Here is a 21,390-nt window from a genome sequence, read left to right on the forward strand (position 1 = left end):
ACAGGCTGAAAGCGATTGGAAACACAAGTTGTGGACATGACGATAAGCGAGCAGATACCCATATATGCACTTCTAATGTGTGTGTACCCTGCTGTACAGGTACGACTTCAGTTCCGTACTGGTTCCCCCCCCCCTAGTTTTTAAGATTAATTATACATGCGTTTTAATGTTTTGCGTGCAACCAATGTGTCCCTGTTTGCTGTTAAAATTAGACACATTATATAGTAAGCTTCTGATCTATTAGCATTTTCTTGATACATTTGCAGTGATTGAAAAACATGCCCAAATCAGCATTAATTGGCAACCTCACTCTGGTTGGTTGGTATGGAAAATGGGGGCAAATTGTGTGGTAGTGTAGATGTTGGGCTTAAGGCAAGCTATTGAGGTTCACTCTGCATTTAATGTACAGTTGACCTGGGTGACCTTGAAGGTGATTGACTGATGCCTTAATAGTGTTTGCTGGCATTCCATCGCTTCTGTAATTTAATCAAGGAACAATTAGCATTACATTTACAGTGCCAGTCTTGGCTCAGTGGATGGCACACTCTGAGTCAGGAGGTTGTGGGTTCAAGCCCCACTCCAGAGACTTGAGCATAAAAATCCAGGCTGACACTCCAGTGCAGTGCTGAGGGAGTGCAGCACTGTCGGAGGTTGGCTGCCGCGTTTCCCACATTACCAACAGTGTCTAAACTCGACAAAGTATTTAATTGGCTGTAAAGTGCTTTGAGATGTCTGGTGGTCGTGAAAGGCGCTATATAAATGCAAGTTTTGTTTAATTTTGATAAATTAAAAAATGGTGGCAGTTTAAGTGGCACGACTTCTTTGATCTGATAATGCTGCAGGTTCTCTTTCAGCACGAGTGCCTTAGTTTGAGTGGTGCGAAATGGCAGCAGCGGGTTATACTGTTGGCTGCACACTGTTTTATACTTCAATTCAGTGGAGCTCTGCACACGTGTACTTAAATGCATTTGCAGAGCTCCACTCACTGGTGTAGGGTTTTTAGAAAGAACTGGCATTTATGTAGTGTTTTGGGATGCCCTGAGATCACAAAAGGCACATGACAGCCACTGAAGAACTTTTTTTTGAACTGTGATCACTTGCAATATAGGGTTTAACATCGCATCCGAAAGACGGCACCTCCAACAGTGCGACCCTCCCTCAGCACTGCACTGGAGTGCCAGCCGAGGTTATGTGCTCAAGTCTCTGGAGTGTGGCTTGAACCCACGACTATCTGACTTTGAGTTAGTGCTACCACTGAGCCAAGGCTGGCACACTTAGTAATTTAATGAGGGAACAACTATCTTTTCAGCTTTATTGATAAAATCTGCAGGCAGCCCAGCAGTTTTAGAAAAATGTTGGCTTTGCATCGGTAGGAGTTGTACAGTATTGCAGTTGACATGAATCCTAAGTGAGAGTTAAACAATCTTGTGAGATAACCTTGCATTGCTTGTGATCAGTGATAGATTAGAATTGTGTGCTTAGTGCATCAGTATAATGCGAAACCCACATCACATTGCTGAATCTGCAGTATAGCTGCCCTAATTCTTTAGTACGTCACTTTGTGACTTTTTGCACTTGCACAAGAAAAGCCGTAACTCCACGATTCTGTACGAACTACAGGATCCTGTGCTCCCAGCAAGAATAGGTTGAAGCCAGGAGGGATTGTAGTTGTGATTCTCTGATTCTTGGCCTCTCCAAATGTAACTTCCTGCTGGTAGTGCGGTGTTGTCCAGTTACCCTTGAAAGTACTGTATACACATTTAAAAGTGGCAAAAAGTACCAATGAAGAATGGATAGACAGCAGAAAGCTGAGCAACAACATCCCTCAATTTACTTTTTTCAAAACTGCAAGCTAATAAGTGCCACAAGACCAACTGATCAAATTAACATCTTTACCCAGAGAGTGGTTAGAATGTGGAACTCACTACCACAAGGAATAGTTGAGGCGAATAGCATAGATGCACTTAAGGGGAAGTTAGATAAACATACAAGGGCGAAAGGATTAGAAGATTATGCTGACCGGGTTTGATAAAGACGGGTGGGAAGAGGCTCATGTGGAGCATGGGCCAATTAGGCTGAATATATTTGTACTGTACATTCTATGTAAATTGCTCGCATAATTTCTTCACGTTGTTTTTGGCTGTCATCCTCCTCTTTAGCTCCAGTCAGTTTAGACAGCTAAAAATAACATAGCAAATACATAACATTTACATATATTAAAATCACTAGACTTGGCAATCTGATTCTCCTCTTAATGTAAGAGGTTTCTTCCACGTAGGCGTGTTGTGCTGTCTGGAACCCCGAGCTTGAGTTGAAAATTTCACCCGGGCTGTGCGTGCCAGGGATTTCCAGTAACTGCATAGATTGTGTATGTGTGAGAGGTTTCATGGAAGTTGTTGGTTTGAATCCTGCTGCTGTGGAATGCACCACGTGACAACCAGGTTGTAAAGAACCATAGATTTCTGCGTTCTATTGACAAGTGTGTGTGTGTAAGAGAGCGAAAGAGATACACCTGCTTTTATGAACTCCAATACCAAGAAGTGTACTGTGATAAGCAAGCAGAATATTTACAAGTAACAACTTAGAGATTCGAGTGGCAGAAATAAAAATATAATTTTTTAATGTTTTGTACCATTTATCATCACCTCCAAGTCACACACAATCCTGACTTGGAAATATATCGGCCGTTCCTTCATCAAAATCCTGGAACTTCCTTCCTAACAGCACTGTGGGAGCACCTTCACCACGCGGACTGCAGCGGTTCAAGAAGGCAGCTCACCACCACCTTCTCGAGGGCAAGTAGAGATGGGCAATAAATGTTGGCCTTGCCTGTGATGCCCACATCCCTAGATGAATAAAAAGAAAAGCTGTTAAATAAAAATGCTGAGCTAATGGTGTTGGTTGGCATGCAGTTATTTTGTGTTGGTGGGAGCTGGATTTTTTGGCCTCGGGACCAGAGTAGGCTGTTTGAGTTGTTGACTGAGATCAGATCCTATGGCTGGATCAGTCAATTAAGACTCCGGCCATGAGCAATTGGTGATCTAATTAGGTGCTGGTCATTGGAGATGTGACAGTGGGGTGGGACCTCCCTGGGAAATGCCACGGCAACTGCACAATGCTAGCCCAGCAACAACAATAACTTTTATGTACATAGCGCCTTTAACGTAGTAAAGCATCCCAAGACACTTCACAGCAGCATTCTAAGACAACCAGATAAATGTGACACCGGGCCACATAAGAAGAAATTATGGCAGATGACCAAAAGCTTGGTCAAAGAGGTAGGTTTTAAGGAGCGTCTTAAAGGAGGAAAGAGAGGCGGAGAGGTTTAGGGAGGGAGTTTCAGAGCTTGGGGCTCAGGCAGCTGAAGGCACGACCACCAATGGTTGAGCGATTTATAACCAGGGATGCTCTAGAGGGCAGAATTTGAGGAGCGCAGACATCTCGTGGGGTTGTGAGGCTGGAAGCCCAGCAACAGGTTCAGTGAAAGCTGCAAATCCACAGTGCGGAAGTAATCGGAAGAAAAAGAGAAAAGTATCTTTAATAAGTCTGTAAATGTAAGTGTTATGATTGGGCTACTGTGGGGTTGTGGTGTACATCAGTAACTGCCCTGCATGCTATTAGGAAGCTTTTATTCCGAAGGTCTGACAGAATAATGGAGCTAAATAAACATATCCACATGACGTGACTGCTTCAGCACCTGAGTGACTGACGATATTTGCGTTAATTCAGCTCTTTCACACTGTTGATCTCGGTAGCTGTTCCCTGTTAGGTTTTCTGATGTCATCACATCCTGTTTCAACAAGGATACCTTAAAGATTATAATAATTTACAGCTGTTTTATTTTTAAAACATGCAGTATTAACGGTGAGATTTCTCCTTGAAGCTACCATTTCTTCTAAATTTGCACAAGGGTGTTAGCTTAGGTGAGATGGTATTGCATCTTTTAAAACAAGAATAATGTAATAAACTCCAGGGATGTGCGGGAGCTGCCACTCAATTTGTTAAAATTATTATATATGGATTATCCTGACTGTTTCTTCGAGGGTAAAGCTTGTTGAAGTGAAACCCTGTTAGGTGATTGGCTTGTTATTTGCAAATTCCAAGTAACAGCAGGAACCCATTGAAATTAATGTGTGTTGGACTTCATGTGCATCACTTAAAACTACAGGCTTCAGCTATTTTGGTAATGTTAAAAATTAGGTCTTTATTGAAGTGGCACTGAGATGAAACTTAAGTTGTAATGTAATTTTCAGTACCCTTCCAACTGTTTGTCATGTTTAAAATGTGCGTGCCTCAGGCAGACGTAATAGTGCCAGGGGAATTTTATATTGGCATCTGTTATGATTCTAACATCACAGTGATAGCCACCATATTTAAAATTCCAGGCTGTGCAATGCTGTCGTGATGTGACACATGATTCCTTAGCAAAATTCAGTAGCAACCTGAGAAAGATAACCGTGAAAAAGAAACATAACATTAGATATTTGTTTAGTTATAGTCTGCATTCAGCTCTTTGAAGAATCTGTTCTTTGAAAATTGAATGTAATATTAAATGTCAGCATACACAACAGATGTAACTTAAAACTAGATTATACTTGATGCTGTGCTAACTAGCTTAAATGTGTTGATGTCTGCAGTTTAATTCTAAGGATTGCATTGTTAAGAACTGCATTACTGTGATTTATTTTTTGGGTTTAGTTGATTGTAAGAATACAAATTCTAAGTTTACCTTGGTTGAAGTTGCCCAGAATACGAACATACGAACAATGACGGACAGGCAAAGACCATCTGGTCCATCGAGCCTGTCCCACACAATTGCAATACCTTGTGTATCACAACAGATACACTCCGTCCCACCTGAAACCCTGTGATCTCCTGGGAGAGGCAAAAAAACATGTTTTAAAAAAAAAAAAACAGGTCAGTTTGGGAAACAAAATCTGGGTAATTCCTCTCCGACCCATCTATGCGATCGAAACTAGTCCAGGAGATCACTCTGGCCATTCCCTGCAGTACCTTACATAATAAGAACATAAGAAATAGGAGCAGGAGTAGGCCATACGGCCTCTCGAGCCTGCTCCGCCATTCAATAAGATCATGGACTCAGCTCCATTTCCCCGCCTGCTCCCCATAACCTCTTATTCCCTTATCATTTAAGAAACTGTCCATTTCTGTCTTAAATTTATTCAATGTCCCAGCTTCCATAGCTCTCTGAGGCAGCGAATTCCACAGATTTACAACCCTCGGAGAAAAAATTTCTCCTCATCTCTGTTTTAAATGGGCAGTCCCTTATTCTAAGATCGTGCCCTCTAGTTCTAGTTTCCCCCATCAGTGGAAACATCCTCTCTGCATCCACCTTGTCAAGCCCCCTCATAATCTTGTACGTTTCGATAAGATCACCTCTCATTCTTCTGAATTCTATTACCTAAAAGATAATCCCCACCGCTACCAGAAACAAATCCAGCTTTTGCTTGAAGGAATTCAGTGAGTCTGCATCCACCATTTTGATAGCATAAGGAGTAAATGATGAGACCATTGGCCTTTCAAATTGTTAGGGAGGGGACATTGTATCAACGTGAAAAAAGATATGTTATGCAAATGATTGAGATGTACATATTGTCCATCAAGGAGAGAAGTAAGTCTTGTCAAATCGTATTTCAAAAAGAGGACTTGGATGAGGTCACCTTTGAATCAAAATGTTCATGCAATGGCTGTTTGACATTAGATTGAGAATCCCACCTAAAAAGAATGGTAAAGAGGTGGAACTTGGAGGAACAGTGAGGCGCCAGATATTGTCAGGCAATTAGGATATTCTGACGAAGGGTCATCGACCTGAAACGTTAACTCTGTTTCTCTCTCTGCAGATGCTGCCTGACCTGTTGAGTATTTCCAGCATTTTCTGTTCCTGTTTAGGATATTGGTCAGAGCAAGGCATGTGAGGAGGGAATCAGCAAGATGTTCAAGCTGTGACGTAGAAACCAATGGGCTGGTGCTTGGGCAGGTGACTGACCATCAGCTGGGCTTGGAGGAGAAACATTGCTTGTAAGTGGAATGGGCAAAGTGAGAAGAGGATGCAGGAACATCAGTTTGAGACCTAGAAAGCAGTAGAAGTGTATAAGTTGCCGAATGTTTTGCTGGGACAATGAAAATAGCTCAGATGGAAAAATAAGCTATTATTGTTATCATTATGTGTAGATTCCACACTCCGAGTGGGACTCAGGATTTTGCTGCAAACCTGTAGTGGCATTTCTCCGAGCCGCTCTCCCTTTGAGAGAGATGGGATGCATGAGGTTGTGTGGGTTTCGTAGTCAATAATAGATGGATTTGTTGTCCTGAGTTGGTTTAGGACAAAAATGGGATACAATTGGAATTCTGTATTTTTAACAGCGTAGTAAGTCTTACTTCCATAGAGGTTGTTAGTAATTAACAATCAACTGCAACAAACATGGAGTCTCATTCCTTCAGGTTTTAGTTAACGGTGGTGTATTTAAAAAAAAAAATACATATATTTAAAAAAACTTTTTCTTTGTCTTTCATCTCTCGCTCTTAATCCCATCTTTCTTTCCCTCTCTTTATTTCTCTGTGTACTTGATTTGACATTCAATTAAACTGATTCCAAATGAATTTGTATTATTAATATCAGGCAGTTTTTATCCTATCTGGTTTGTGAGAAATATCCTTGGTTTTGACATGGTATCTGCACAGATGAGAAGGTTGTTAGAAAAAGAGAAGAGTGGCTCAGTGAACTCACCAGTGTGATTGCCAAATAGAGCACTGTAGTAGGAGGTGGAAAGGGAAATAATCTTCATGTTCTGACATAAGAAAGGAGGATAATATACACAAGGTCCTACAACCAGAATGGTTATGGAAAAATCTTATTCTGAAACTAGATATTTTTGAATAATGCTTGTCCAATTTTTGTTCCCCCAATGCAACATTTGTTATCAGGACTTCACAACACCATTGATTATTAATAGCTCTGCCTCTTAACTTTGCATAAAATAGTATTTTTATTTTGTAAGTTTCCTTTTGGCATGGACATTTTTATTATAGGTAGGTATTTTTACTAGTTGTAACCCTTCAGGAGTTACATTGGAACACTCAATACTATGAGCCGGATTTTGCTCTCCACGGTGAACGACCGGCACCAGCCGTTCATTACACTTACACTTGACCACGGACTTTCTATGGGATTTTGCACTGGAACTTACTCTAAATTAGAGACCATAAATGATGCAGTGCTCTCTACAGGGGAACTGTGTGAACAGGACAAGCTACTGTTATCTCCTTAACTAATCAAATTGAAGAATTGATAATGAGCAGCGCAGAGTCTGAACCAGGAAGTGTCAGTTAGAATGTTTTAATTCAATGTAAAATCAGGTACACAAAGAGAGGGAAAGAAAGATGGGATTGAACGAGAGATGAAAGATGCAGAAAAAGTAAACTAATATATATTTATTTTTTTAAATACAAAAACATTAACTAAAATCTGAATGAATGACACTCCACATTTGTAGAAGTTAATTTTCACTTCCATAGAGGTTGTTTGGCAGCAATTAAGACTTACCATGCTGTTAAAAAATGTAATTGCACTGGAATAGACAAGCTCTAACCTTTGCGGGTGAGTTTTTTTGTGTTTGTATCACCCGCCTTTCCATATATTTCAATGCCCAGTTTCGGCGAGATACCATTCTCATGCAGCTTCTGGAGGAGCAGGGCAACTGGGACAGCAACTTTCGGATTTCCGTGTTTAACTGCACGTGTGGTCACTGGACATTGCTTCCCGTTTTACATTTTAGTGAAGCTTGAGCACTGATTGCCTCACCTTTTTAGTTCTGCAGCAAAATCCAGTCCATATAGTTGACCAGCTTGGTGTCCTTTTGGATTTCTTTATAATTTTGCTTGGTCCTTGGACTCGTGGTCCAAGAATATTACATTCCTCTCTCAAGTTTTATTAATTGTAGTGTTATGTCTTGTTAAGATGTAATGTAAAACAAAGTCGGAATCATTTATTGAGATGGTAGAGAATGTTTGTTTTGGGGGGAATAAAAAACCTTTTTTAAAGAATGCTAGATCTCCTATGGTGAATCAGATATATTGTAGAAGAGATTGCTGGGATATAGGAGCGGGCAGGATTTATTTTACCCTTGAAAGAACTTAAGAGGTTCGAGGGATATTCTCAGAGGCAAAGAAGTTGGCTAAAATTTCCCAGAAAGCAAACATTCTGAATGTGTCAGAAAAGTGCCTGAAGTGATTGGTGATTAAGAGAGTTTTTGGCAGCAAACAGCAGTGGAACTGAAACATATTTGATATTTCATACATACAATTAGTGTCAGCACTGATGTAAGCATAGTTATTTAGAGTCGCCTGCATGCGTACAACTCAAAAATAACATAAGATTAGTGATTAGTTTGTCTATACCAGTGTACATTTATCAGTCACCAAGCTGTTGCAGTCCGACCAGAATTTTCACGATTTAAATTCTCCAAAGAAGACACACTTGTGTTTTGCGCAACATGGAATTGGTAGTTTGAAATTGAAGTTTGTTTAATAAAAGCGTACATTAACTGTCACGTAAAGAGAGGGGTGTGTCTTCGGAGAAACAATGGACCTCTGAATGAATAGTGGCATTGAAAGAAGCCACCATCCAAAAAAGTACAGCACCATATTGTTTAATTGGTAGGACGCTCGCCTCTGAGTCAGGAGGTTGTGGGTTCATGTCCCACTCCAGAGACTTGAGTGCAAAAATCTAGGCTGACACTCCAGTGCAGTGCTGTGGGAGTGCTGCACTGTTGGAGGTACTGTCTTTCAGATGAGACGTTAAACCGAGGCCCCCCTCAGGTGGACGTAAAAGATCCCATGGCACTATTTAGAAAAAGAGCAGGGGAGTTATCCCCGGTATCCTGGCCAATATTGATCCCTCAATTAACATAACAAAAACAGATTATCTGGTCATTATCCTATTGCTGTTTGTGGGATCATGCTGTGAACAATTGCGTTTAATACATTACAACAGTGACTGCACTTCAATAAATGCTTCATTGGCTGTAAAGTGCATTTGGACGTTTGTTGGTTGTGAAAGACGCTATATAAATGCAGGTCTTTTTTAAAAAAAAATTACCTTTTTAATGAAGTTTGTGGGGAAATTACATTTTTTAAAGGCAAAAAACACTCTCTGGCTTTGAGTTGCTGCATGTGCGCAGCCCCTATCAAGCCAAGTCCAGCTGGGCAAAGCTGCATTACCTGTAGTTTGAATTGAGGTTTGCTATAGGAAAATTCTGTACTGCAATGTGGTTATTTTATGTAACAGATACATACCCAACATTTAGGATGTTTGGGACTTCAAAAGGAATTTCATGAATGCTGAAATTGAATAGGAAAACTAAGTCAAGGTTGTGCCCCGAGTTAATCCTTAATTTATATTGTGACTCCCTTAGGACTAGTAAATGTCAGGTCAACGTCACCTGTTGTTTTACGGACATAAGGCAATGCTTAAACCTCAACAATAGTCACAAACAGCAGTATGAGGCTGGTGAAAAATGACCATAGTTGTGAGTTGTGCTTTGTTTATAATGGCTGATTTGAAAAAAACAAGGGTGAGAATGATATTTAAATTAGGCACAGTGGAATTTTCCGATCAGCCTTGGACGGGATTGCACTCTGTAGCCCCTTTGCCCATCTGGAGTTGGCTTAATAAGGGCAGTGTGTGCACATGAACTCAAAAATGGAGAAAGTGTTTAGCCTTTTAAATTTAATTTTGCAGTACATTTTCGATCCTTTCATTTTGCATTGTTATGAAATGAAGCTCGTTAATGTATTCTTTACAGAAACATGTCTTGACTGTTTCCTGTGATAACGGGTACTGTTCATGACCGACCCGTAACAGATAAATATTTGCTAATTCAATGGAAAGCTGACTAACTTCAAGAATTTTGCAGAACAGGAAGATTGAAAATAAAACAAACATGGGATGGGGGGTGAGGGGGGGGGGGGAAGCTCTTTTATAATAGAGACTTTAAAAGGAACTCTGAGACATCTAAGTGCAAGCCACAGAATCTTGTGGTGATCAGTTGTTAAGATGAGAGAGAGAGAGAGAGAAGGGAAGGGGAACCACCCATAGTTTGATGGTATGAGCACTGAGATTTGAGGAAGTTTGTAGATGCGCTTTCCCCTATACCCTCCATGCTATTCCATACATTCATGTCCAGGGTTGCCTCTCTCAAACGAATTAGCCCTTGCAATTTCTGAGCCCATCTCCATTTCAGACCTGTTCTTTTGTATTATGTGCCATCCAGTCATGCAAGAAGACAACTGGTCTACAGATGTAATTTGAAGAAGCCCTTTTACATTGACAGACACACACCCAGCCGTCCATCTTGTTCATTAGTGGCCATGCAACCAGGCTGCGCTGCAATCATTTTACTTGTGAAAACATTTCAAGATGAGTGTGCCAAGGCTTTCAATTGTAAGTTGCACCTTGAATGTGTGCCCTGCTGGAATATAAGTATTTATCATGCACATTGAAAGAGCTGTAAGCTTGTTTGAAGGCCTGGTATGGACCAGCATTGGAACAGGTTGACCAGTCGTACTTTGTGGCATGCACCTGATAAATGGTGACCTTGGCTTGTCAGCTTCCTTAAGGTGAGCCATCTTGTTCTTTTTGGGCTGTTTGAGTAACGTATGCAACGCTGAGCTTGGAAGCCACCTCTTGCCAAGCATGCTGCCCTGTGGGGAAGGTGCCTGGCAATCAGGATAGCCTTCACACACCCACCTCTTGCAGCAGCACCGGCTATCCTACATGGAATGCCCACAGACTGTTTCTTTCCTCCACATTTATTTGGCTTTTGTCAGACACTTCTATTCCCAGTGTAGCCTTTGGAAAAGCTGAAAAATTAATTTAGCCTACTTGGAAATATCTTTTCTCCCCCATATGTGTCCACTTACCTTTAATTGGCTGCATTTCTTTAAATGTTGCCTGCAGCCCGTTTAAGGGCTGCTCAGTTGTGTAATTTGCAGCCTCTCCCTTTGGCGAGCATTTCACGTCAGATTTTAGTCTGGGAGCATGGCTTGCCTGGTTAAGGCCAACTTGGGGAAATCCCATGAGGTTGATCCTGGACGATGTTGGCAAGTACAAAGCTCACTGCCCTACAGTCCCACTGGTTCAGCATCAGGACTGGAAAGTTCCCTCTACTGAAACATGACAAATTTGGAACTATTCACAAAATATTGGGATTGTCCTTGCCATTTTGTTCGTACGCATAAAGTTGAAGTCAGTTGTGATAAATTAATGGAATGCTGGAATTTTGAGATTAAATCAGCAATACTGATAATTGCTTACACCTAATAAGAAAATGTATTTTGAGATATATTCTGAAATAAGAATAAACATGAGATCAAATGAAGTAAAAGTGGGAAATAAAACAAAATATGTTACCCTATTGTAATGACTGCATAATATTGTTTTCTTTAAAAGTTCTTCAGTTGAACCCATGGAATGCTAGTAAGTCCACGGAAGCTTAAGGAACTCCTGCCTGCTTCAGGCCCCAGATGTTCCTCTCCCCAGTTGCTTCATAACAGGACAGTGAACCGTTTCCATCTCTGTTTTAACTTGGACTTGTGAACTACTCTATCCACGTTCCAGCCCTGCTGCATCCAACTACTCCACTTCCTAGAGCCATGTTGCATTCATCATCATAGGCAGTCCCTCAAAATCGAGGAAGACTTGCTTTCATTCTAAAAGTAAGTTCTCAGGTGACTGTACGGTCCATTAGGGGAATTACAGCCTCTGCCACAGGTGGGACAGACGGTGGTTGAAGGAAAGGGTGGGTGGGGAGCCTGGCTTGCCGCACGCTCTTTCCGCTATCTGCGCTTGATTTCTGCATGCTCTCGGCGATGAGACTTGAGGTGCTCAGCACCCTCCCGGATGTTCTTTCTCCATTTTGGGCAGTCTTGGGCCAGGGATTGCTAGGTGCCAGTGGGATTTTGCACTTTATCAAGAAGGCTTTGAGGGTGTCCTTGAAACGTTTCCTCTGCCCACCTGGGGCTTGCTTGCCATGCAGGAGTTCTGAGTAGAGCTCTTGCTTAGGGAGTCTCGTGTCGGGCATGCAGACGATGTTGCCCACCCAATGGAGCTGGTTGAGCGTGGTCAGTGCTTCAATGCTGGGGATGTTGGCCTGAGCGAGAACACTGATGTTGGTGCATCTATCCTCCCAGTGGATTTGCAGGATCTTGTGGAGGCAGCATTGGTGGTACTTCTCCAGTGTTTTGAGGTGTCTACTGGATATGGTCCACGTCTCTGAACCATATAGGAGGGTGGATATCACTACTGCCCTGTAGGCCATAAGCTTGGTGCCAGATTTGAGGTCCTGGTCTTCAAACACTCTCTTCCTCAGGCAACCGAAGGCTGTGCTGGCATACTGGAGGTATTGTTGGACCTCATCATCAATGTCTGCCCTTGCTGATAGTAGGCTCCCGAGGAATGTAAAGTGGTCCACATTGTCCAAGGCCGCACCGTGGATTTTGATGAACCGGGGGGCAGTGCTGTGTGGCGGGGTCAGGTTGGTGGAGGACCTTTGTCTTACGGATGTTTCGCGTAAGGCCCATGCTTTCATATGCCTCGGTGAAGGTGTTGATGATTGCTTGGAATTCGGCAGCTGAGTGTGCGCAGACGCAAGCGTCGTCCACCTACTGTAGTTTGATGACGGAGAATGGGGACGGTCTTGGATCTAGCCTCCAGCCTGGAGGCGGCGAAGGTTGAACAGGTTCCCATTGGTTCTATAGTTTAGTTCCACTCCAGCGGGGAGCTTGTTGAGAGTGAGATGGAACATTGCAGCAAGGAAAATCGAGAAAAGCGTTGGTGTGATGACCTAGCCCTGCTTGACCACGGTCCGGAGGTGGATTGGGTCTGTGGTGGATACATTGGTCAGGATCACGGCTTGCATGTCATCGTGGAGCAGGCGGAGGATGGTGACAAACTTTTGGGGGCAGTCGAAATGGAGGAGGACGCTTCATAGTCCCTCATGGTTGACGGTGTCTAAGGCCTTTGTGAGGTCAAAGAAGACCATGTACAAGGGTTGATGCTGTTCCCTGCATTTCTCTTGTAGTTGTCGCGCGGTGAAGATCATGTCCGTTATACCTCTTAGTGGCTGGAATCCGCCTTGCAACTCTGGGAGGAGCTCTTCAGCTATGGGGAGAAGACAATTGAGGAGGATTCTTGCGATGACTTTCCCACTGGCCGACAGCAGGGAGATTCCTCTAGTTAGCACAGTCGGATGTCCCCTTTTTTGAAGATGGTCGTGATTACGGCATCACTGAGATCTCCTAGCATGCTCCCTTCCAGATAAGAGAGATGAGGTCATGCATTCGTGCCAATAGCGTTTCTCCGCGATACTTTAGTGCCTCGGCAGGGATTCCATCTGCTCCTGATGCTTTGTTGTTCTTGAGCTGACGGATGGCCTTTTCTACCTCGTGCATGGCTGGGGTTTTGTTGAGATAGTGGTGGGTGGTATGCTGCGGGATGGCGTCGAGGATACTCGTGTCGAAGGCAGAATCTCGGTTAAGGAGATCTTTGAAGTGATCCTTCCAGTAGGCCCTGACTGCCTCAGGATCCTTAATGAGTGCCTCTACGTTCTTGGCCAGCAGTGGGGTGGGGCCTTGGTCCCTTGTGCCGTAGGTGGACTTTACTGTGGTAAGGAATCCTCGCATGTCATGGTTGTCGGCCAACTGCTGGATCTCCTGTGCTTTCTCCATCCACCAACTATTCTTTAGGTTGCGGGTTTTTTGCTGGACATTGGCATTGGCTGTAGAGCTGCTTTGCTGCTCCCGAATTTGCTTGCTGATTTAGGTTCAGAAATGCCTTTCACTTGCGGCTTATTAGCTCCTGGATCTCCTGGTCGTTCTCGTCAAACCAGTCCTGGTGTTTCCTGGTTGAGTGACCGAGCGTCTCTTCGCAGATACTGGTTATGGAGGCCTTGAGGGCAGACCAGGTGCTGTGGGCACTCTACATTTCGGGATCATCACGGGTCGCCAGGTTGGCAGTGAGGCGTTGGCTGTATAGGGCTTTCTTAACTGGGTCTTTGAGTGCCCTAGCGTTGATTTTTCTGCGGCAATGTTTCTGTTGCCGCCGCTGTTTTGGGGCTATATTGATAATGATGGAGCGGATTAGACGGTGGTCCGTCCAGCAGTCGTTGGCTCCTGTCATGGCGTGGGTGATGTGCACGTCCTTGTGATCCCTCACTCGGACAATGACGTAGTCGAGCAGTTGCCAGTGCTTGTAGCGAAGGTGTTGCCATGAGGCCTTGTACTTGTCCCTCTGATGGAACAAGGTGTTGGTGATGACAAGGTCATGTTGTAGGCATTTTGTCAGGAGCAGGGTACCGCTGGAGTTGGTTTTCTCTACCCCCACTCTGCCGATCATGCCTCCCCAGAGGTCTGTGTCCTTACCGATGCCGGCGTTGAAGTCACCGAGGAGGATCAGCTTGTCATCTGTAGGGACTTGGGACAGGAATTGTTTGAGGCTGGAGTAGAAGTCCTCTTTGGTCTCATCTGTTGCGTCAAATGTTGGGGCATATACGCTGATTGCATTGTGCATGTTGTATTCCCCGTTCAACTGCTCCTCTCCTCTCCCCATGCTGCATTGCCCACCCAACTACAACAGCTTGCATTCTGTACCAGTCCGAGTTAGCTTGTTCGAGTCTTCTGTGCCTAGTGGCCCATGAGACAAACCATTTCTTCCACCGCTGTCTGTCAAGAGCAATATATCAAGAGTATCATCTTCCTTTCCATCCAGCAGATTATGATTTTACAAAGTTGCAAGTCTGTCACCGACACATCTTATCTCTGGGTTATTTCTCGAACGAAAGGCACTTTACATGGACAGGTTATTAGGCTGACTTACAATCTCACTACCAGGGGCAGCAGCCTTTTGTCTGGCTCCTACTTTTCAACCTGCCTGGCTTGGGTGGCTCTACCAGGAGTTATACCCTCACCAGCATCGCTCTCAGCATCATAGGAGAAGGTAAGCCTTCTCCCCATGGCAAGGTGGAGTCTCTAGGGTGTGTAGGACAATGTCTCAAAGTGTTTTATATATTGAGAGAAAAGAAATTGTAGATACTAAGCAGGAGGGAAAATGGAGAGGGGTTGGCACTGAAGGCATGGTCAAAGAGAAGGGTTTTGAAAGTGGAGGCGATGAGGTGGAATGTGTTTGAGGACAGAAGTAGGTTGATTCAGGAGATGAAGGGGTTGACTTATGAGGAAAAGTTGAGTAGGTTGGGCCTCTACTCATTGGAATTCAGAAGAATGAGAGGTGATCTTATCGAAACGTATAAGATTATGAGGGAGCTTGACAAGGTGGATGCAGAGAGGATGTTTCCACTGATGGGGGAGACTAGAACTAGAGGGCATGATCTTAGAATAAGGGGCCGCCCATTTAAAACTGAGATGAGGAGGAATTTCTTCTCTGAGGGTTGTAAATCTATGGAATTCACTGCCTCAGAGAGCTGTGGAAGCTGGGACATTGAGTAAATTTAAGACAGAGATAGACAGTTTCTTAAACGAGACGGGGAACTGGAGCTGAGTCCATGATCCGATCAACCATGATCTTATTGAATGGCGGAGCAGGCTTGAGGGGCTGTATGGCTTACTCCTCCTATTTCTTATGTTCTCATGTTCTTATGTAAGTGTAATGGCTGAATGAGTCAACGCCACTGTTGGAGTTGAAGGGGTGGAGAGCGAGGAGTTTCCTGGTGTTAAATGAGCGGAGGTGGGCTGGTGAAACCATGGAGGAAGTGTTCTCCTGTTAACTGGGGCACGAGGAGGCAGTGGAGTTCGGAAAGGCTGGGTTAATGGGATTGTGGCTCTTTGTGCAGGCGAACATGTAAGCTGTGGTGTTTTGAATTGGTAGTAACTTTAGGGTTAAGGCGTCAGGGTTGGCTGGGTTAGTGTTCAATACGTTGAGCCTCAAGGTGATGAATGCATAGCTTTGATGGTGATGAGGGAGAGGAAATGATGCCGGGGTTAGAGAACTTGGTGTCGAGCTGCAGGATGTTCTGCACTTCCTGATAGCCTGAGGTGATCGATGGGGAGACTGATGAAATCAAGAGCGTGTTTCAGTTACTTTAATGGAGCAGTATAGGGCAAAGCAGCTAACGTTTGAGATTTCCCTGTGGGTGCCTCCAAGGTCCCTGCTCCATAAAATTTGAAGCTATTGGTGACCTTTGCTGTCATCAGTAGTGCTAATGTGGATGCTTGATGGGCCTTGTATCGTTGAGTGTCCCTGCATGTTGTGTTAAACTCACGGTACATCTGACTCACAGTCTCCATTCTCACCAAGACCCTCATCATGGGCACTGCTTCCTCTGCCCACTGTTTCTGGGTCGCGTTCACTTCTTGCGACACCGACATACTTTGATCACTGCACTCTTTCTCTCTGGCAGTACGCTCTGCTGTACTATGCATTTTGGTTGCTCCTGTGTTGAGTTCTTCAAAAGCTTCTAATTCAAGCTCACTAATACCTGGCCAGAACTATATCCTTGCATGATTCTGCACATGTTTTTGTTGCGGTCTTTCAACACTGCCTTAAATTGGGTTTTCATAGCTTATCGCTAACATTAGTAAATCCATTTTTGGAGGAATAGGAATCTTCACACCAGCACTAAACACTGACAAAATAGTATTTTAATGTCATTACAATATCACAACAGTGACTGTACTTTTAGAAGTACTTCATTGGTTATAAAGTGCTTTGGGAAGTCCTGAGGTCATGAAAGGCGCTATAGAAATGCAAGTGTTTCTTTCTATTACAGCACTTGTTTTTAGTATAAAGTCAGTGAAGACAGGAGCATCAATCCTGTGACCTTTCACTTCACTGTGACAAACATGTGACATTTCACTTCAGAAACACAACCAGCGTCATGCCAAGAAAGTTTAGCAGAAGGAAACATTCCCCTCTGCCTCCTATTGGTTGCACCTGGTCACCATGATATGTTAACCCTTCCCTCCAACACATTAATACTGTTTTTTTTTTAAACGTACGCCTGATAGATTAAAAATCTCTCTCTTTGGGGTACTTAAGCTTGCAAATTACTGCTGGTGAGATTAGTGCATGAACACTTAACCAGTTTGTATGACATTACGCTATCTTCCATTTTAAAGTCGGCAAAAAACCTGTTGGTTAATCGATTGTAAAGCGATTAATTCCATCACTAGAATACCTGCAGAAGGATTGTTTTTAGAGTGCGCGATACGTCTACCTGCAAATACTGCCAACGGTGGTCCAGAAATTGTGGTCGGAGGCTTCCTGCGACCGGATGCTTCTGACCGAAATGTTTTAAACGAAAGCACCTGGTGGTCCCGGAGGAATGAACACTTCGGCTCCGAGGCCCAGCTGCACGGCCCAGAGCAGAGGCCTATGCATCTAGGAGCGAGAGTGCTTCCTGGGATCACGTGGGCCTGGGCCACCAATCACAATATAATATTCCCATTGATAGTAATGGTGAGTTCCATCTGTATGGAGCTCCCATTACTATCAATGAGAATACCCCCAAAACACACACACACTTGTAAAAACATTTAAAAAAAAAACTCACATTTAAAATTAATTGAAATTGACTTAAATTAAATATTCTAGAATTCAATTTTTTTTGACATTTTAAAAATATCTTTAATAAGGTTAAAAATAAACTTACCTTAATGGACATGATTTTTAATATAACATTTAGTGATAACATTTTCATATTTCTATCTTTTAAAACTGCTATGCCTTGCGTCTGCTTTTACCAGGTGTAAGAGTTTTAAGAACATTTGCTGGGCAGGAGTTGGGCCAAAGCCCAAATCTCTGCCTGTGAAGGCCCTTCTCCTGGGGATGCGTGCGATCTGTCAAAAGACATTTTGACGGATAGCAAGTGTCGGGTTCAGGCGCATGCTCTTCGCGGGCCTAAACTCGGATCTTGCGGGGCCTCCTCGGGCGCATGCGCACATCGTACGCAGCGAGAAGCTGCAATTTATGGCCCATTAGTTCCTGGGCTTTAGTAACTCATCATTATAATAACTCCTCATTAACATTAGGAATGAAGAGTGAGTCACAGTGTCGCCAGAAGTTACTATTCCAAGAAAAGTGATAGTGAATTACTGACAATTATTCTTTGTTTTTTTTTCAGCTTCATGCAGGATATAGAAAAGTGTGATTTTTGTATTAACTGCTTTGGAAAAGTAACCATTGACTTTATTGCTGTGATGGTGCATATTGAGTGAATAACACAACATGCAAATTGCTTTCCTTTGACTGAAAGAAGTTGTTTGAAAGGAATTTGAAAGTCACTAGCTGTTAATAAAGAGCTATTTTGAGCAATGTTCAGGAATGGTAACCTCTTACTTTTATCTTTATTTCAATAGAAGTACCAGTATTTGCTGCTTGTCATTGCTGGATAACATCGTGGAAAACAAATGGTAGTTGCAGCAGATTTAAAAGCCAACAATTATTTTGGTTTCCTTGGCAATGACCTGTATTTGCTACCTGTCCTTGAACTATATTAGTGCAAGTTGAGGCCTCATCATACTTGGTTATGTGGTGTATTGAGGCTTTCAGTTAAAGAACATTTTTGTTTTTTTCTGAAGAGGATAGAAGTGATCATTGAAGAGCAGAATTTATGTTCAGTGAAAAATCTGGAAGAAATACAGGCGAGTTACGTCATTTGTTACCATGACAATAGTGAAGAATTTCTTTAAGTACGGTACTAAGTTCTTGTTTGGGATCAGGCAGACCTTTTTCTATGCACTCTAATCTTTAATGGTGTTTAAAAAAAAGATTTCAATAAGCAGCGGAGAATGGCTGTGTGTTATTATACCTCCATGCATTTTATGGGACACACTGTTGGCCCAAGATAGAGGAGCTTGGCTTTATCAAGCTAACTGGAAAACACATTAATTTTACAGCTGAATTGCATCAGAGATTGTGGTAAGACAGCATCAATTAGTCTCTTCATTCTTAACATGTTTGAAAATATTCCCATTGCTGGAAAATGCCTATAGGTGCTGTACCTACACTGTAGTTTAAGCTGTATAAAATTGGAAACAAATTGTGACATGTGCCAGTTTTGTATTCTTGTTTTGAAATGCTGGTGAAGCCTCTAAATCTAACTATGGGACAGCCCCTTAAATACGTGTGTGTGTGTGTGTGTGTGTGTGTGCGCGCGTGCCGGCTTGTGCGTGATTACACTCACTACTATTATTTAAATAGAGAAAGTAAGAAGTGTGCTAACATGTTTTAACAGCTGCTGGTGGTTTAAAAAAAAATAGTTACAGAAAGAACTTGAGGAGGTGCGTTTGTGCTTCAGGCTGTTACTGTAAAACATTTAAATGTTTAGATATGAGATCTTTGCATATCCACTCCCCAGCACAGAGCATTGCTGTTTAACCTCTAATGATTTTTTTTAAACTAAGCCAATTACCCAAGGCAATTATGGCAATGAACACATACTTAGTAATGACAACATTTTACACACAGAATATCTAATAAATGTTCAACGATTGATGTATAGTATGTGAAAATAGTTTCTGAATTATCCCTATGCAGAGACTTGTTTAAGTTGCACAGTATGTTATACTAGAATGCTTTCCTGCGCGTAACAGGAATATCTGGTACTGTGCCAAAAGCTACAGGCCACGTTTAATATTTGAGCTTAAAGGTACAAAACACCATGTTGGGGTAATAAATATAGGCTTCAACAGGAAAGTTACACATTTTAAACAATGTAAAGGGGGGTGGGGGGGAAATTTAGTTTTAAGTTCTTTACAACTTCAGAAATCTTGTTTAAAATAATTAGATTTGTATTGCAAGTAGACTTGGAGAGTTGGTGTAATTTGAAGTATTGGAGCGTAAGGTTGTACATAAGAAGATAAGAAATAGGAGCAGAAATAGGCCATATAGCCCCTCACGTCTGCTCCGCCATTCAATAAGATCATGGCTAATCATTGACCTCAACTCCAGTTTCCTGCCCGATCCCCATATCCCTTGATTTTCAATGACTCCAAAAATCTATCTATTTCAGCCTTGAATATATTCAGAAACTCAGCATCCACAGCCCTCTGGAGGAGAGAATTCCAAAGATCCATAACCCTCTGAGTGAAGAAATTCCTCCTCATCTCTGTCATAAATGTTGGTCCCCTGGAGGATGAGATTGGGGAATTAATAATGGAGAACAGGGAAATGGCAGACGTTGAACAAATATTTTGTATCGGTCTTCATGGTAGAAGACACTAAGAACATCCCAATAGTGGATAATTAAGGGGCTATAGGGAGGGCGGAACTTCATACAATCACTATCACTAATGAAGTAGTACTAGTTAAAATAATGGGACTAAAGGCAGACAAGTCCCATGGACCTGATGGCTTACATCCTAGGGTCTTAAGAGAAGTGGCTGCAGAGATAGTGGATGCAGTGGTTGGAATCTACAAAAATGCCCTGGATTCTGGGGCGGTCCCAGCAGATTGGAAAACTGCAAATCTAACACCCCTAATTAAAAAAGTAGGTGGACAAAAAGCAGGAAACTATAGACCAGTTAGCCTAACATCTGTAGTTGGAGTCCATTATTAAGGAAGCAGTAGCGGGCCATTTGGAAATGCATGATTCAATCAAGCAGAGTCAGCACGGTTTTATGAAAGGGAAATCATGTTTGACAAATTTGCTGAAGTTCTTTGAGCAGGGTGGATAAGGGGGAACCAGTGGATATGGTGTATTTGGATTTCCAGAAGGCATTCGATAAGGTGCCACAGAAGAGGTTACTGCACAAGAGAAAAGCTCACGGGGTTGGGGGTAATATATTAGCATGGATAGAGGATTGGCTAACTAAGAGAAAACAGAGAATTGGGATGAATGGGTCATTTTCTGGTTGGCAAACAGTGAATAGTGGGGTGTTGCAGGGATCGGTGTTGGGTCCTCAACTATTTACAATGTATATTAATGACTTGGACGAGGGGACCGACCGAGTGTAATGTAGCCAAGTTTGCTGATAATACAAAAGATGGGTGGGAAAGCAAATTGTGAGAAGGACACAAACAATGTGCAAAGGGATAAAGACAGACTAAGTGAGTGGGCAAAAATTTGGCAGATGGAGTATAATGTTGGAAAGTGTGAAATAATAGAAAAGCAAATTATAATTTAAATGGAGAAAAAATGCAAAGTGCTGCAGTACAGAGACCTGGGGGTCCTTGAGCATGAAACACAAAAAGTTAGTATGCAGGTACAACAAGTAATCAGGAAGGCAAAAGGAATGTTGACCTTAATTGCAAGAGGGATAGAGTATAAAATCAGAGAAGTTCTGCTACAATTGTACAGGGTATTGGTGAGGCCACACCTGGAGTACTGCGTACAGTTTTGGTCTCCATATTTAAGGAAG

At 42.6% G+C, this 21,390-nt stretch overlaps 1 protein-coding gene across 1 annotated transcript in view; it reads left to right on the forward strand.

The window, feature by feature from the left end:
• LOC139228164 (ADAMTS-like protein 3) overlaps positions 1-21,390 on the forward strand; it is a 616,221-nt gene that overhangs the window by 613 nt on the left and 594,218 nt on the right. The window contains exon 2 of the mRNA XM_070859351.1: positions 5-99. Within this exon, the coding sequence (XP_070715452.1) occupies positions 37-99 (63 nt within the window). The 5' untranslated portion in view covers positions 5-36. The remainder of the gene's footprint in view (positions 1-4; positions 100-21,390) is intronic.

The sequence above is a fragment of the Pristiophorus japonicus genome, chromosome 17 (assembly GCF_044704955.1).
Source record: "Pristiophorus japonicus isolate sPriJap1 chromosome 17, sPriJap1.hap1, whole genome shotgun sequence".
In the NCBI taxonomy this organism is placed as follows: domain Eukaryota; kingdom Metazoa; phylum Chordata; class Chondrichthyes; family Pristiophoridae; genus Pristiophorus; species Pristiophorus japonicus.